Consider the following 19,020-nt stretch of genomic DNA (forward strand, 5'->3'; position numbering starts at 1 on the left):
TTGTTTTTTCTCCAGTACCGGGAACCGAACTCACGACCTTGCGCTTGCCAGGCAGGCGCTTTGCCACTGAGCTAAATCCCCAGCCCCACAAAATATATTTCTCCATTAGCTATAGCCTTTCAACACTTCTGCCTTCATTTAACTTCTGAGATTAAAAAATTCCATAATACAGTATTTGGTTTTAACTGAATTTAAAGGTAAAGGATACATGCTAAATAGTGGTTCAGAAATTCATGATCTGATGCCGGCATCGACTGAAGAAAGGTCTCTCTGTAAGATTCAAACCATGGAGTAGTAGCTGAAAGTAACAACATATACAAGTTGTCATTCCTAAACAGAATCAGTTCACAACAGATAACACTTCAGTTCCATATTCCAAAAAGGTGTGAAAGCTAATTTCTAACAGTAAACAAGCACTTTCAACTGGGTTTTAAGATATATACAACAGGAAACTCATTCCAGACCCCTCCTGTCTCTCAGGAGCTATTCCTATTTCCCACTGCCCCAATCCTATTCCCAATTCCTTTTCTTCAATAAATTTTCCTGCTTTAAAAAAATAAAAATAGCTGGTCGTGGAGCGCACACCTATAATGCCAGCACTCCGGAGGCTGAGGCAGGAGGATTGTTGCGAGTTCAAGACCAGCCTGGGCTACAAAGTGAGCTCAAGGGCAGTCTGAACTGCATATCGAGAACCTGTTTGAAAAAGACAAAAAATAAAATAAAATAAATAAATAAAAATAAAAAATTTTAAAAAGGCTTTGTATAGACCAGTGTAAAGGCCCTGGGCTCAATCCCCCACCTACAAAAGGTATATACGACATATATTTTTAAAACACTCAAACAAATATACAGAAAACATACATATTTGCAAAAATATAACTCAGTTATTCCTAAACCTATTATTATACAATGTTTCTATAACTCACCAATTAATGCTTTAAACACTACCTACGTGAATATAAATACTTTACAACTAAAGTTTTATTTCCTTTTCACTAATGTTATCACTGCGGGACATTGGTTCTCAACACAGGTTCTGTGTCTGATGGAATGTCTGGCTGTCACCACGGGGGGGGGGGGGGGGCTGCCTACCGGCCTCTAGGGACACGCAACATACCTCACAATGCACAAGACAGGACAGCACTCCACAAAGAATTATCTGGCTCAACATGTCACTACTGGTTTTGTTCACAAACTCATTAATCTGATTCCTAGAGATTGTTGGCAACAAAATCTCTTTTAAAGGGAATGTCAGTGCATACTTACCTTAGTCATATACAAATAAGTCTCCTTTACTTTTTATAAAAATGTATATACTGTGATTCTTAGAATGTCAACTCTTTCATTCTAAGCACTTTACTCTTTTTTCATGTAAACTTACTTAAACTTGATTCCACTAGATATAAGTGAATTACCTAAACCATAGCTCTACTAAAAGAACACTATCAAGCCGGGTGTGGTGGTGCACGCCTGTGCCTATAATCCCAGCATTGGGGAGACTGAGGCAGGAGGATCGCTGTGAGTTCGAAGCCACCCTGGGCTACAAAGTGAGCTCAAGGCTAGCCTGAACTGCATAGCAAGACCCTGTCTCCAAAAGACAAAAAAAGAACACTATCACCAGGCATGGTGGCACGTGTCTAATCCCAGCACTTGGGAGACTGAAGTAGGAGGATCACCAGCCTGAACTACACAGTTCAGGCTAGTCCATATTACATAACAAGACCATCTCAAAAAAACAAAAATAAGTAAGTAAATAAACAAACAAGCACCACATTCCCAGTTATCTGTGCTGATTATGCTGAAAACCCAGCAAACTTATTTTCTACTTATATCATAATACTAAATTAAGTGCCTGGAAGAGTTAAAGAAAAAAGCCATGCATCTTGAACAAATAGGGTATCTAATCTAATGCCAAATACACATTTTTTTTTCTTTTTTTTTTTTTTTTTTTTTGGCCAGGGATATAGCTCAGCAGCACAGTGCCTTGCTTGGCAAGCACAAGGTCCTGAGTTCTATTCCCAGTTCAAAAAAAATACACAAAATTTTTGAATTTAAACAAATGCTTACTAGAATGATCCACACAACATAGCCTGATTAGGAGGCTAGTATTATAACAATTCTGCGTTCACTGCTATAAAACTATTGCCAGAAATACTCTCATCTATATGAAAAATGGCAAAAATTGGAGCATGAATAATAGGAATTAGTGTCTCTTACAATAGGAAATGAATTTTCTCACCAACCAATAACATATTCCCTCCCCCACCAAATCAGTCAGATAAGTACCTGGTTGGAAAATTAACATATATTTTCATTCAGAACTAACGGCAAGAAAAGAGGTAATAAATTTTTTGGTTAAGAACATAGCTCGCTGCATGTGGTGGCGCACGGCTGTAATTCCAACATTTGGGAGGCTGAGGCAGGAAGATCATCGTGAGTTCCAGATCAGCCTGGGCTACAAAGTGAGCTCAAGGCCAGCCTGAACTACATAGAGAGACCCTGTCTCAAAAACAAAAAAAAAAAAAGAAAGAAAGAAAGAACATATCTCTACAGATATGAAGAAATGACTACGCATCTGTACCTATTATGACCATTTTTCTATTTATCTTTTTACTTCATTGCTTCTAAATTTATCAAATGAGAAAACTGTACTCATATGAGAAACGGCTAGTATTGTAGTAGGGATCAGGGGCTCTGAATAAATAAAGTGAATCTTCCAAAACAGCTATTCTTTGTAACATTATTTATAATAACAAAATACTAGAAAACTCTCATCAGGAGACCACTGTGTATGAACTATAATAGTACATGCATTAAATAGTACACTAGGCACCCATAAGCAACAGCAAGAGCATGCATTGTTGTGTAAAACAACAAAGAAAAGTCATAAAGAGCCACACATGTATTTTATGTTTTCAAAAAGAAATAATAGATGAAGCTAATACAAGTGGGCTGGGGATGTCACCCGGTGGTAAAGTGCTGCTTGGCATGCATGAAGCCCTGGGTGTGATCCTCAGCATGGCAAAACAAATGAACTAAAACACAGTACAATTATGGGGGGAGGGGGGGAGAGGCCAGGCGTGATGGCGCATACTTGTAATCCCAGCACTCGGGAGGCTGAGGCAGGAAGATCATTGCAAGTTCAAGGCCAACCTGGGCTACAAAGTGAGCTCAAGGTCAACCTGAACTGCATACTGAGACCCTGTCTCAAAAAGACAAAAAAAAAAAAAGAAAAAGAAAAAGAGGAGGTATGAGAGGGTAAAGGAATATGGTACAGACTAGATTTCTCTATATGTTTTATAATTTTGACTTTTAAACTACAGAAATCAATAATTAAAAAGCAAAAAGCAAAGCACTCATACACATATAATTTCTTAAACTGAAATAATAACTATGTATATTGATATAAAAAAACCACTGGGTACTGAATTAAGGATACAGAAAGAAAGAAAAACTATATATGACAAAAATTGGCTTTCATCTTGAGATAGGTCACTTTCAAGTTACTCTATTTTCCCCACTCATGTTTCCTGGAGGTACTGGGAACATAAATATGCTATGGTTCTTTTGTCCTTTAGTTTGTTAAATGCCAATAAACCATGGGCATCATTTTACTTTTTCTTTTTCCATTTTCAAATGACATTTTAATAGAAAAGGAAGGGCTTTTAAAAATTTTCATGGTAACAGAAGATTTTAACACTTGGGGATAATTATCTTTCCTTAAAAATTCTCTTGCGTTTATCCTGGGATGAATTCACTGCTTTACTTATACCCCTTTATCTCTTCATATTTTTTATCTGGAATACAAACAGCAATGATGTTAACCTACTAAAGTTTCTCTATGTGAAATGTACTTGGTAAGGAAGTATAATATGATTTCCCTTATCAAAATAAGATGCAGCCCAAACTTATATTGAAGGACAATGCCTGGATTTAGCAGATAATGTAAATCAAGAGTAAACACAATAGATAACAGATGATAAGAAAGGTAACACAAAAGTTGAACATCACCAGACTGCCTTTATTTTAGGAAAATCAAACTTGTTAATTGGGAAGAATATGGAAAAAGTATTAGCTAAGTAGGGAAAAAGACAACAGACAAGGAGTAAAGTGAGCACAAGCTGCAAAACTGAGACCACCATAAGAAATACCTGTGTATAACGAGGATTCTTTCAATTCCATCAGTGTGTCTTTCCAATTACTGTACCAAGGAACACTAGCTTTAATTGACCGATCTGATGAAGAAAATATGGCACTGTTAAACTAGGCTTATGAGGTAAATATCTAACATCTACTTTTTTACACAGAATGGATGTAAAGTATGTTGACTTACATTCATGCTAAAAGTCAGAAAAATATTTCTGGATATATAATTAATACATTCTTAAAATGGATAAAATTGCCATTTTAATACTATCCAGAATTTTATTCTACTATAGTGGAATTTGACTCCAAAGAATTACATACATACTTAATCATTCCTATTCCCAGTTTCCAAGGCCATAAAAATAAAGCTAAGGACTGGATGAGTAGCTCAGTGCTACAGTGTTTGTGATTAGCGTATGCTAGGCTCTAGGCTAAATCCAGAGAATACAACCAACAGGAGGTGGCTGAAAGTTATCAGAAAAGAAGCTGAAGAAATATTTTTCTTCTCATACATGGTTTATCCTAACCACCTGGGATTCTTTTAAAAATCTGTCTAATAAGTTCAACCATAATAATGCCTCCATCTACTTTAAGTTTTTCCTTCTATTTTATTTAGGGGGGCTGCAGATCAAAGCCAGGGGTACTCTACCACTGAACTCCTTCCTCAGCCTTTTTTATTTTAAGACAGAATATCACTGAGTTGCCTAGGGCAGTTTCAAACTTGTGATCCCTGCCTTAGCCTCTCAAGTAGCAGGGGTTACAGGTGTGTAGCCACCTGTTTTTAAAGGCAAATAACAATCTTTCCTTGTGCAGAGATATTGGCAGGGCCCTGAAAATATTATGACATACATAATAGAATAATTTCTCACAAATAATGACTATATTGAAAAGTACCTACTAAATCACTTTTATTGTCTTTTTTTTTTGTACTGGGACTCGAACTCAGGACCTTGAACTTGCCAGGCAGGCACGTGGGCCACTGAGCTGTATCTCCGGCCTGCTAAATTACTTTTAATAGACTGTTTTAAAACAAGTAAGACCCCTAGTACACATCCAGAAAGCAGGTTTGAGTCTACTTGGAGGAAACTAAATGATTTAAAAAAAGAAACTAAATGGTTTCAAAGAAAAGAACTGTAAGCAATACAAACTGTTCAACCCTCAAGTCTACTCACAACCTCACTATCAAAGAAACCCGTTAACTGGTAAGGCTTTCTATGCTCAATAAAGTCTTTAATGCCTTAATTTGAAACAAAAAAGTGTCAAGGGCTCTGACCAGACGTTTGAGGAAAGTATCCAACATGAACAAGAGACCAAAACACAGAAACTGAAAAATATTGTGAATAAGAGAAAAGGCATGAATAAAACAAAAATTAAGGTTGGGGAGGTAGCACAATGGCAGAGCACTTGCCTGGCATGTTCAAAACCCTGATCTCCATCTCCAGCACTGACCAAAACAAGAATAGCATCTAGAAGAACAACATGAAACAAGAATAGCATGATACAAAATTTGAAAATACAGAAAACAAGGAAATCCTTTAAAGAAAAATAATATGACTAGAGCCGGGCATGGTGGCATACGTCTGCAATCCCAGCACTCAGGAGACTGAGGCAGGAGGATCACTGTGAGTTAGAGGCCAGCCTGGGATACAAATTGAGCTCAAGGCCAGCCTGAACTGCATAGTGAGACCCTGTCTCAAAAAGACCAAAAAGAAAAAAAACTAGTATGACTATAAACATTTAAATTTCTTTTTGAGACATGTCCTAAAATTTCAGTAAAAAGAGTCAGAAGACAAAGTCAAGGCTATTGCCCCGATAATAAGTCAAAAAGCCAGTCATGATGGTGCACACCTATAATTCCAGCACTCATGAGGCTGAGGCACGAAGATCACTGAGTTCAAAGCCAGCTTGGGCTACTCAGTGAGTTTAAGGGCAACCTCAACTACATAACAAAATCCTGTATGAAAGAAAGGACAGAAAGGACAAAAAAAGGAAAAGGAAAAGGAAAAGGAAAAGGAAAAGGAAAAGGAAAAGGAAAAGGAAAGGAAGAAATTAAATCAAATCAAAAGACAGTATGACTATTAATCAGGATTGTCAATTGGAGTGGATTAAGACATGCTTAGCAGATTAATACAGCACACTCATGGGCACATCTAGGTGAGCCATGGAGGCGTGACCTTGGACACTACATCTGGTCCCTTTCCCCTACCACTCCCGCACTATTTCCCTGCTCTGCTTCCTGCCACCACCCTCCTACCGTGCCCTCCCACCATGACGTTCTTGCCTTAGTGTCAGCTGACCGTGGACGGAACCCTCTGAAACCATGAGCCAAATAACCCCCTCCTCGTACATTCTGTGCCTCAGGTAATTTGCCCCAGCAGTAGGGAACACAGTCAGAAACAGGCAATACTAGAAAAAGGTAACATTAAAGGTCAACTCATGAAATTCTACATCCAACTAACAGTTGTTCCAGGAAGGACAGGAAAAACAATTGGGAAGAAGTTAATAGAGAATTCAAGAAAATTTCTTAGAACTAAACAGCATGCAGGACCAAATTGTCAAAAGGAGCTGCTTAACACAATGACTAAAAAAGGAGTCAGAACAGACCCAACATGGAATTTTAAAACAGCAGGGATTAACAGCTTCTAAAAATTGGAGGGCATATATGTATCATCCTGGCTTCCAGCTTAAGAGCAACACTAAAAGCTAGAAAGAAGTGGCTCAATTCTGAGGAAAACAGATTCTAACTAATAATGTATAGTCAAACCACAAATGAACTGTATGAAGTAAGGACATTTTCAGACATTTACTTCTCAAAAATTTTACCTTCCATGTACCTTTCTCAGGAAGCTAATAGAGATTTCTCCTTTATCAAATCATGGAAATGTACCCCCAAACAGTGAAAAACTACAGAAAGAAAGAAAGGAAGGAAATCCCCAGAGAACCTGGACAGTAACCAGTCCAAGATGGGGCAGAACACTATGTCTCCATTTTTGTTGTATTATTCCACCCCAATTAACAGTTTTAGACTTCTTTCCTAGCCCCTTTTTCCCTGACCTCTCTTCTCACTGTTCCTGGGAATTGAACCCATGGTTTTGTACATACTAAACTCATGATCTACCACTACACTACTTCCCCAGCTCCCAAGCTTTTAAATAATACCACAAATACACCTGGATCAGACACTTTGGAGGGCCACAAACTACTGTAATATCTAAAAATTTTACTCCCTAAGCAATTTTCACCACACTGGTAAATGAGATCATCCCCACTGAAAATGGGAACAGAAAAAGAAAAGACTTTTGGAAAATGTTCATAAATTTATTATTTCATAATATGTCAAATTGAAAATCTTACTAGGGAAGTTTGAGAGACAACAAAATGAGATTACAAAGTATGTAAACAAGAAAGGGGTTTTTTTGTTTTGTTGTTGTTTTTCCTTTTGAGACAGGGTCTCTGGGGCTGGGGGTTTAGCTCAGAGGCACAGCGCCTGCCCGGCAAGCACAAGGTCATGAGTTTGATCCCTGGTACTGGAAAAAAACAAAACAAAACAAAAAAGGGATAGGATCTCATTATGCAGTTCAGGCTGGCTCAGAACTCAATATGTAGCCCAGGATGGTCTCAAACTCTTAGCAATCCTCCTGTCTCAGCCTCCTGAGTGCTAGGATTACAGATGTGTGCCACCACATTTGGTAAGATGTTTTTTAAAAGACAGTTACTAACTTCCCAAAATACACTTTCAAGAAAGCCCACTAACTGCCACTGCAGTACAGTGAGAAATATTCAGTCATGATGTTATAAATGGTGAATACTGAAATCACGAAAACTACACTTAAAAGATGGATAAACAGGGGTGAGACCAAGCAAAGTCCTCATTAATCTTAACAAGAAATCAATAAATAGGGCTGGGGATTTAGCTCAGAGGCAAAGCACCTGCCTGGCAAGCACAAGGTCGTGAGTTCGATTCCTGGTACCAGAAGAAAAACAAAACAAACAAAAAAAGAAGTCAATAAATAAAATTTAAAACTGATCAAGCCACCAGGTACAATGGCCCATGCCTGTACTTGGGAGGCTGAGGCAGGAGACTTGCCACAAATTCAAGGCCAGCCTAGGCTACACAGTGAGACCTCATCTCAAAAAACAAAGAAAGCAGAAAAACTGATTAAGCCAGAGATAGCAACATAAAAACATTACTAAGAACATGCATAATACCAGAAAAAAATACTAAGGGAATTGGTAGGGCAGAGAACAAAGAATAAATCATTGCTGTTGCTTTTTACATGTAAATCTTTCTAGCATCATGCCTTTGTGCATATATAATGTTGATGAAATTTTTAAAGGAAAGAAGAGCAGGCCAGGCAAGGTGGTGCACATCTGTAATCCCAGCACTTGGGAGGCTAAGGCAGAAGGATCACTGCTAGTTTGAGGCCAGCCTGGACTACCTGGTGGGTTCATGGGCAGCCTGAACTATATAGCAAGACCTTGTCTCAAAATTTAAAGGAAAAAAAGAGCTTCAGCAGTCAGAAAAAATATTCGCAAAATAAAAACTTATGAGAAAACAAAGAAATGGAAACAAAGCTTTTGTAAATAAGGAGGGGAAGGGAAGTTGAAGGGAGGGGAAGACAATGGGAGAAAAAAGAATCAAAAAGAATACCACATACCAGTACAAATGCTCTATGCTGAATGTGATCATTATAAACACCTAAAATAAACTTAAGAAAAAAATTATTTTTCATATATGGTAAGTGTGAGAGTCAGGCGTGGTGGCACACACCTATAATCCCAGCACTTGGGAAGCTGAGGCAGGAGGATTGCTGCGAGTTCAAAACCAGCCTGGGCTACAAAGTGAGCTCACAGCTGGCCTGAACTACATAAGTGAGAACCTGTCTCAAAAAGGCATATCTGGTAAGTGTTACAGCTTGTGTCTAGATGTCTCCCCAAAGTCTCATGTGGTCATAGGTGGGGCTTTTTCAGAGGTGGCTGGAATGGTGCAATGCTAGACTCAAGGGCACTAAGATTAAGGGTGAGTGTTATCCACCCTAACTAGTCCGGATAAGATAAACGGGACAGAAAGTTGTTGTTAAGGTCCCTTGCTGCTTCTGCTACCTTGTGGGTGCCATGAACTATTCTCTTCTGAGATGTCCCTCTACCAAGCCACCCTACCTTGGAGTCAGCCGATTATTGACTGAAACTGTGACTACAAACTGTGAGCTAAATAAACCTTTTCTCCTTAACTTGTGGGTTGGGTATTTTGTCCCAGCAATGAGAAAAGTAACCAAGACAGTAAGTAATCCCTTTCTATGTTCCCTTAACACTTTGGCATACCATATATACAACATCTCTATTACAATACAGTGTGATTACAACATTTATAAATTCCAATGTACTATGATTTTTGATTACTATGCTTGCCTCTCTTGTAGATTATGAACTTAAAAAGCATGCTTTCAGTGGGTGTGGTGGCACATGCCTGTAATCCCAGCATTCAGGAGGCTGAGGCAGGAGGATCACCGCATTTGAAGCCAGCCTGAACTACAAAGTGAGTTCAAAGGCAGCCTGAACTACATAGTGATACCCTGTCTCAAAAAGCAGAAAGAAAGAAAGAAAGAAAGAAAGAAAGAAAGAAAGAAAGAAAGTCTGTCTTATTCATTTATGTAACTCAATGCAAAGGAGACAGCAGTAAATCAATGAACATTTATTATCTGCCTAACAGAAATGTTAAGATCCTATAACATAGAATTTCAAGATTAAACGTCTGAGAGACCTTAAGAAAGAATCTAGCCAAACTGTCTTGTTTTCAGAGACAGGAAAAAAAAGTCTTAAAAACACCAACTGAACTGTTCAAATTATCCAGTTAACTAAGCTAAGGTAGTATGAAAAGACACTCTACCATTTGATTCATTACCTTTCATGCTACTCATTACAGGCAAACGAAGGTTGAAATTCTACTACTTTCTCAGGGAAATAGCTAAATGTTTGCAGCATGCTGAAAACACTGTGCCAGGATCTAATTATAATTATGCATCCTAAAATTCAGACCCTTTGGATTGGCAGGTAATCATAATATTCTAAATGATAAATGACCAGGCTGGAAAGTATAGCTAAGTGTCTGGTAGTGTACTTGCTTAGCATGTGCAGGGTTAAACTTCAGCACCAAAAACTAAAACTAATCAAGCTAACCTATCCTGCTGGAATTAAAATTAATGGCAAAGAAAAACTGCTAGGTAGTGCACACCTGTAATCTCAGGTATCAGGAGGCTAGGACCACAGGATCACAAATGTGAAGCCAGCCTAAGGCAAAAAGACCCTGTCTCAAAAAATGAAAAGGGCTGGGACTGGGCATGGTGATGCATGCCTGTCATCCCTGCACTACACAGCAAGACCTTGTCTCAATAAAACAAAAATAAAAATAAGAAATAAAGGGCTAGAATAGGTTACTTGCAGAGTGCTTGCCTAGCATGCATGAGCACCTGGGTTCAACTACCAGTATGAACCGGGCATGGTGGCGCACGCCTGCAACCCCAGCACTCGGGAGGCTGATACAGCAGGATTGTTATGAGTCTGAGACCAGCCTGGGCTACAAAGTGAGTTCAAGGCCAGCCTGAACTGCAGAGCAAGACCCTGTCTCAAAAAGACAAAAAAAATAAAAACTAAAAAAATCACCAGTATGGAAAGAAACAAAGAAGTGAAGGACGGAGGGAGGGAGGGAGGGAAGGAGAGAAAATAAGTAAATCTATGAGACATTTAAACAAAATAATTCTACAAATATTTTTAACCATCCATGGGCAACCAACTAACTTTGTGACCTAAACATGTCACTTATACTTGCTGCATATGTTTCAGAAAATCTTTAAGACATTAAGAACTATTAAAGCATTTCACAGGTCTAAAAAAATTATTTTACAGGGCTGCAGAAAGATCCTAATTTGATGATGTACTTTAATTTTTTCCTTCTAAAAATTTATCTCATGTCCTTTCAGTAAATTAAGACTTTTTTAATATTGGAAAAGAATCACTGGAAAGAGTAACTCATCTTACACATTAATATAATACTTCACTTATCAGTCTTGTTATGAAACACCTACCATTCAAATCAGATCAAGAAATACTCAAAAATTATGCATTTACACATACTTCCTAAACATTTCTTCCACTTAACACCAAGATTGAAAGTGCAACAAATTTAATGTTTTCATTCAATTCAGTATTACGGATGTCACAAGAAAATGCTATTTGCTGCCTGTTTTTTCAGTGAGCACTATTTATTATACTTATGTTTTAGGTATTACTTCAGGTACCAGAATAAAATAAAAAGCCAAAATTCCTGGGGTTGTTTGTCAACACTGCTCTCCACATTCCCAGGTTGCAGACACTATGTAAACACCTAAGTATTTGTTGAACAGTCTCCATATCACAAAATTATTTTTCTTCACCAAAGAAATTTTCATTTAAAAAAATAATAACCTTTATAGGTACATACCACTGATGTTAAGGTCATAATCTCCTGCTGTAATCACATTAGCTACTAATCCCTCCGCAGGCTGACAGCCAGAAACAACATCATTCAACAGCTTCCGAATGGCTCCAGGCTGAGGTGGTTGGGTGATAATGTTGCTCACTGCTATCTTCAAATTTTTAATTATGTGAAGCTGATTATTAGGATCTCTCATATGACCTTTAAAGAAAAGGAGAGGAAACTTGAAATTAGTAACTACCCAGTGCATAACACACCAAAATTAATTCCATACAAGGCATAAGAAACCAAACTGAAAGCAAAGTGGGTCTCAAAAAAGGGTGCTCCAATCAGAAACCAGGATTCCAAGTGGACATTCCCCCAAGCGTATAACTGACTTACAACACTCCCTGATGCACAAGTGTTAGATGGACACTACATTTCTTCCTCGTATGCCTGCTACTGTTGCCAGTACCCCTACTCTCTATCCCTTCTTTTGTCCTGTGTTTAGAAATGCCAAAAATCAACCACCACCCTTACTAAATCTCTTCTCACCTCACACTAAGGCTAGGCCAGGCAACACAAGATTTGCGGGACCCACACTGATCTGACCATAGTAAAGGGAAGAAAGCGGGACGTAAACGCTGCAAAGGGCTTCTTCATTCTTTCCCTAGTCTTCTGCTGGCATTCTCACCCTCTGTCTCACTACAGTAAAAATCAACACGCACTCTGGTAAGGGCTGTGGACAACGGGGAAGGGAGGCTGGGCGTGTGCGGGATAAAGGGGATGTGGCAACTCCATTTTCTGCTCAAATGTGCTGTGAACCTAAAACTGGTCTAAAAAATAAACTTGTAGGGGGCTAGCACGGGGAGGGGAAGGTACAGAAAGAATTAACGTGTTACATACCCCCCACCACGAATTAACCATTATGTACTTCAAACAGGTACTAATAAAATTTAAAATTTTAGGGAAAAAAAAATCTTCTTTAAAAAAAAAAACAAAAACACAACAACCCCCAGATCGCTTTTACCGCAGCAACACCTCCTGTCTCTACCTGCTACAGCTCCTTTCAGTTTATGAGATTTACAAACAATGGACCACGGCTTCAGGCAGTAGGTTCTGTAGTCACTGCAGCAACACAGTGCCCAACGTACACAGTAGAAAATGTAAGCACTGTTCGTTTGTTTTTTGGTACCGGGAATCGAACTCAGGATCTTGTGCTCACCAAACAGGCGCTTATGCTACTGAGCTATATCCCCAGCCCTAAGCACTGTTTTTGTATAATCAGAAAGGTAACTAGGTTGGGAACTAATATTTGAAGTAATCCACTAAAATGATCAAAGACCCAGCTTCTGGAGTCACATCTTAATTTAAATTCCAAATCACCACTTATTAACTGCATTACTCTATACAACTTTTCTGTGCTTCAATTTCCTCATCTGTTACTTGTGATTAACACCTGCTTCACTGGGTGACCGTATGTGAAGAATTTGGGTCAGGCAGTAAGTGTGAAGCAGCATGTCTGACAGTAAGTGACGGAGGCAGCATGAGCAACTGAAGGTACCCACCTATTTCAACTGCATCATGGGTCATCAGACAAAGTGGCCACCGGACACTCGAGAGACTGAGGCATGAAAACTGATGAGTTTGAGACCAGCCCGGACACATAGTGAGTTCAAGCCTAGCGCACAATACATAGCACGACCCTGTCTCCAAAAACCCAAGGGGCAGGGCCACCCACTCATTTAAAGGATTTAAAGGATACCCTTCTTTTTCCTCAACAGAAAATGTGCTATACCAAATAAAAAGCTTTTGCAATTTAAATTAACTACATTTTCAGTAATTACCAAAAAAATTATCTTTCCAAATTTCTTGCCAGGTGTGGTGGCACACACCTGTCATCCCAGCACTCGGGAGGCTGAGACAGGAGGATTGTCAAAATTTCAAGGTCATGCTGGGCTATATAGTGAGTTCAAGGCCAGCCTGAACTACACAGGGAGAACCTGTCTCAAAAAAAAAAAAAATTGTATTCTCTCAGTTGTTTTCTAAAATTTTTAATCAATGCACACATACATTGTAAATATATACACACAAAATACATATGCAAATTTCATTCACAGTAATTGCCCATGATTAATTACAAAAGGATGAAATGAGATCAAGAAGTAGAACAATTTCAACCTTATCAACAATGTTTGCTTTATTTTTTGATAGTATACTAAGAAGAGGAACAGCCCTTGCACTCCTAGGATAGAGTACATTTTTTTTTTTTCAAGTCTTGTTGAGACAGGGTCTCACTATACAGTTCAGGCTGGCCTTGAGCTCACTTTGTAGCCCAGGCTAGTCTTGAACTCACAACGATCCTCCGGCCTCAGCCTCCCAAGTGCTGGGATTACAGGCGTGCGCCACCACACCCGGCTGTTTGCTTTATTTTTAAAGGAAAGCAAAGCAAATATGACAGAAGGTTAATATTTGTTACTTCTGGGAGTAGAGATCTCAAAGTTTCCTGTATCCCCTGCATTGTTCAGTAATTGTTTTCTAATTTAAATAAACACATATAGGCCTCTCTCCCTAATTAAAATTCCCAGGTTGTCTAGTTACGTAAAAGAGACACAAAAAAACCAACAGCACTGAGTATTGTACTTAGACCAGGTCAGGTGTGTTCCAGGTGGTCTGGCCATAGACAACTACATACATACTTAAATGGGGCATTTCTGTATCTTTAGGAACTTTTTTTTGAGACAGAATCTCACGATGTAGTGCAGGTAGGCATTGAACTCATTTATTCAGTTCAGGCTGCCCTCAAACTCATAGCGATCCTCCTGCCTTGGCCTCCCAATGCTAGGATCACAGGTGTACCCCACACCTGGCCCACAATTTTCAAATACTGCAAAAATGAGAGCCAAAGTTGGTGTTACACACCTGTAATCCCAGTACTTGGAAAGCTGAGGAAGGAGGATGGCTGCAAGTTCAAGGTCAGCCTGAACTATAAAGCAAGATCTTGGCACCCCCAAAAAAAATAAAAAATGAAAATGAAACTCATATTTCAAAGTTACTAATTGAAATTTTCTTAAAACTTACAAAATGGCTAAATGATATACTGAACTGTTTAAAATTATCGAAGAACTATTACTAAACAAAAGCAGTAAGAGTTGGTCAATTACTACAAACATGACTACTAGCCGGGCGTGGTGGCACATGCCTGTAACCCCAGCACTCGGGAGGCTGAGGCAGGAGGATCTTTGCGAGTTCGAGGCTAGCCTGGTCTACAAAGTGAGCTCAAGGCCAGCATGAACTGCATACCGAGACCCTGCCTCAAAAAGACAAAAAAAAAAAAAAAAAGACTACTCTTTGAAACAGATGGCCAGGGGAGATTCTTCAAGAAGTATGAGGGACCTGGGGATGCGGCTCAGTGGTGATTGCTTGCCTCGGTCCTGGTTAGATCCCCCTGCACCTCAGGAAATAAGAGAAGTATTAGGATCATGAAATGTGTGTTGAATAATGTTTTGAACAATGAAAGTAAGTCTCACATACGAAGAATATATTTTCTACTTTTTCCCTTGGTTCTTCTGAAACAGTCTCACTATGTAATTCAGGATGGCCTTGAACTCGTTATGCAGCTAAGGGTAGCCTCTAATTTGTGATCTTCCTGCCTCAGTCTCTGGAGTGCTGGGATTACAGTCTGTGCCACCATGCCTGGTTTATAACCACTTTCTACTATGATATGAAGAATACACTATGATTCTAGTTTTAAAAATGTGTCTAGGGATGGGGATATAGCTCAGTGGCACAAGCCCCTGCCTGGCAAGTGCAAGGTCCTGCGTTTGATTCCCGGTACAAAAAAAAAAAATGTGCCTAAGGAATCTAAAATGGTTCTCCACTGTCTAATATATCAGGCCTCAACTATTTTCAGGTCCTACAGATGAACAGTACTCAAATTTCTTCTAACAACCCTCTCTTTAGTATAGCATTAAAGCATGTATTTTTTCTTCTGAAACCTAAAAATAAAAGTCTCCTGAAATACTTGACATTGTATTTGGCAATAATGTAGCTGATCACAGTAGTTAAAGCAAATTTTTTACTCTAAATAATAGCAAACCAGCCAGGCACGGTGGCTCATGCCTATAATCCCAGCACTCGGGAGGCTGAGACAGGAGGATCGCTTGGAATTGGAGACCAGCCTGGGCTACAAAGTGAGCTCAAGGCCAACCTGAACTGCATAGCAAGACCCTGTCTCAAAAGGACAAAACAAACAAACAACAACCAAAAAAAAAAAAAAAAACAGCAAACCTGCAGCCAGAAAAGGAAATCTAGCTTTTCTTTCCCCACCAAATTACATTGCCTGAAGTGATATTCTCAGGTCTTACTACCTAAAGAAAAGCTGAGGAATCTCCCCAAGTAGTACAAAAGCAACCTGTTCCATATAGCAGAGAATCTCAAAATTTATTTACTAGCAAAAACTAAGCCACAGAAAGATTAAATCTTTTTCATCAAATTTGTGATACCATCCCTACAGTTCATATCTTAGTCATCTGAAACATTACAACTTGTATCAACTCCTTATCTATCCTTATTATCCACACAACTCATTAATCTCCCAAAATTTCATAGTCTTGCTCAAGAAACTATGACTTTCATTAGAAATGAAATTTCTAAATCCTTTCCTAGATTTAAGGTCTTCCCTTACCATTCTGTACTTAAGTAGGAAGTTTCCCCACTGTTCAATAAGCATTAAGCAGTATCTACACCTTCTGCCCTTACCTCATCCCTCCCTCCTCAGTAGAGAATGACTGCCCTTTTCCTTTCTGTCACCTCTCTACTTATCATTAACATCCAACTCATCGTAATACTTTAGTTCCCCATCTGGAAAGAGAAATCAGCAATGTACTGACACTGAGCCTGTACTGCACTTCCAATATAGAAGATACCAGCCCCATGTAGTTACTAGGCACTTGAAATGTGTCTACTCTTAAGTTGAGATGCAAAGTATAAAACAGAGCAAATTTCAAAAACTTAACAATAATAAAGAATGTAGGCCAAGCATGGTGGCGCACACCTGTAATCCCAGCACTTGGGAGGCTGAGGCTGGAGGATTACTGTGAGTTCGAGGCCAGCCTGAACTACATAGTGAGACCTTATCTTTAAAAAAATAATAGAAAGAAAGGAAAGTTAAAAAAATAATAAAAAGAAAAAAAGGAAAGAGAAGAAAAAGAAAGAAAAAAAATTTAATAGGTTAGGGATATTGCTCAACCCTCAGTTTAAAAAAAAGTGAGGGAGGTCTCTCACTTTTCCTTTTTTAATATGACCACTAAAACACCTTCTTCTCTCTGTCTTTCATGGTGAAGACTGAGACCAGCAAGCACTTCTCACACACTAGGCAAGTGCTCTACCACTGAATTACATCCCCAGCACCTCAGATTTTGTTTCTATTGGACAACACTGTTGCTAGAATAATTCCAAACACAGGTATTGTGAGGTGGTAAGATGATTTGGTGATTAAGGACATAACGCTTGATTCACACTGCCTGTTTTTAATTAAAATCTTTCCCAGACATAACACTGTAGACAAATTAACATTTCTATGCCTCAGTGTCCTCAAATTTAGAACAGTAATAACAGGATTCAGCGAGGACTAAAAGATAAAAGCTACATAAAATAGGTATCATGTACACTGTTTTCACTATTTTTAATCAACAAAATAGGAAAAAGCACACACAAAGTCAACTGCCTCTTGAGTATTTGTGTTTTTTAAGAATTTAAACATAAAGGGCATTTTGTTGTTCTTGTTGTCTTAGTACAGGATCAGAGGAGGTGAGACTAGTAACAGGCTGAAGAAAATCCAACCATTCCCACATGTGTTTTTGGACAGCTCCCTCCCTCTTTAAATACAAAAAGCTAATCTGTAAAGGAGCTGCCATAAAGAACACCTGTGGCATGTAAGACTTGAATTTACAGTACTGAACTTTCTTTTCTTCTTAGGAAGAAGTCACCATAACACAATAAAGGTCACTATCATTAGTGTGATGAAGATTTATCACGGGTCCTTTCGTTTTACTTTTTGCCATCTTCTGTTTGCAAGATGCTGATTAAACCGTATATGGAGTACACTTGGAAAAATAAAAGTTCAAGCATGGCTTAACCCACCTATTCTTCCTAAATCAAGTATTAAAACGGGAAAGAGCAGGGGGGGGTATAGTTCAGTGGTATAAGCGCACTCCTGGCAAGCGCAAGGTCTGGAGTTCAATTCCCGGTACCAAAAAAAAATAAAATAAAATAAAACTGGAGAGAACAGGTAACTCCTCAATGAGAAGACGCTTCTTCCTAAGATTAAATGCCTATATGAAAAAACAAATGTTAGGACTTTTCTATGCCTACCAACCTAGACAATTAAACATCGATATTAAATTAAGCACAATTTGTCTTTCCTTCCTCACCGTTTAGGCAAAAGGTTATCATTTATGTACCTTTTTCACTTACCAAGGGCGAAACTCTGAGACTAGACAAAAGACTGTATATGTAACAACCGGGCGTGGTGGCACACACCTATAATCCCAGCACTGGGGAGGCTGAGGCAGGAGGATCTTTGCAAGTTCAAGACCAGCCTAGGCTACAAAGTGAGCTCAAGGCCAGCCTGAGCTGCAAACCAAGACCTTGTCTCAAAAAAACAAACAAACCAAAAAAAAGACTGTATATGTAAGAAAACGCTTAAATGTTCAAAGAAAAAAGTAAAATAATAGCTGAACAGAAGTTTGGTCAGTGATCACTCTCAGCACTGAAGGCTGTTCCAGCCGTAGATCCTGTCTCGTAATACTCAAGGTAACTTTGAAAGTCCAGTGTAAGGCCCGGGACGAGGTGACAGATCTTTCTTACTCAGAGACCGGTCCTTTCCAAGGCGGCTTCGCACCTGCCTGCTTCTACCCCCGGGGCCGAGGAGGATAATCTCAGCCACCTTCTCGGAGGCTCACTTCTTGGTTACTTGACCCGGCTCCTCCGCGAGGAGGGAAGCGGAGGGCACCGCGCTCGCGACAGCCCCGCTCGCGCCCCTCCTCCAGCCGCCGCGGCGCCGCGGGCCCGGCCTCCGACGCCTCCCCGCCGGCTCCGGGGCGTAAACGGCGCTGTCGCTCCCCTGTCTGCCCCGACTTCCCTCTCGCGGCCCCGGCTTGGCGGCGGCCCGGGGAACCGGGGGGACACCACCTACCCTCGGAAGTGAGGCGCGAGAAAGGCTTCAGCAGCTCCGCGAAGCTCAGGTGATTGCGGCGCGTGAGCCGCTCGGCTTCGTCGCTGCACAGCGCGGCGACGCAGGGAACGAAGGAATCCGGGATGAGCTCCTGCACGGATTGTACACACTGGGCCATCGCCGCGGGCCGGCAACGGCGCCGCCGCCCTCCGGCCCACCTTCACGCAGGAGCCCGCGGCTGCCGCAG

The 19,020-nt window shown here is 39.8% G+C and overlaps 1 protein-coding gene across 3 annotated transcripts in view; it reads right to left on the reverse strand.

Annotated features, from left to right (window-relative positions):
* Trappc8 (trafficking protein particle complex 8) overlaps positions 1-19,020 on the reverse strand; it is a gene marked incomplete in the record, with an annotated part of 92,627 nt that overhangs the window by 67,293 nt on the left and 6,314 nt on the right. For 2 of the 3 annotated variants that reach the window (XR_001231969.1, XM_005372745.2), the window contains 4 exon segments: positions 209-298; positions 4,152-4,235; positions 11,624-11,818; positions 18,795-19,020. Coding sequence is in view for 2 of the 3 variants with exons in the window: in XM_005372745.2 (XP_005372802.1) it covers positions 209-298; positions 4,152-4,235; positions 11,624-11,818; positions 18,795-18,951 (526 nt within the window). 3 annotated transcript variants of the gene reach the window in all.

The sequence above is a fragment of the Chinchilla lanigera genome, unplaced genomic scaffold, assembly GCF_000276665.1.
Source record: "Chinchilla lanigera isolate Chin_1 unplaced genomic scaffold, ChiLan1.0 scaffold00001, whole genome shotgun sequence".
Taxonomy (NCBI): Eukaryota; Metazoa; Chordata; class Mammalia; order Rodentia; family Chinchillidae; genus Chinchilla; species Chinchilla lanigera.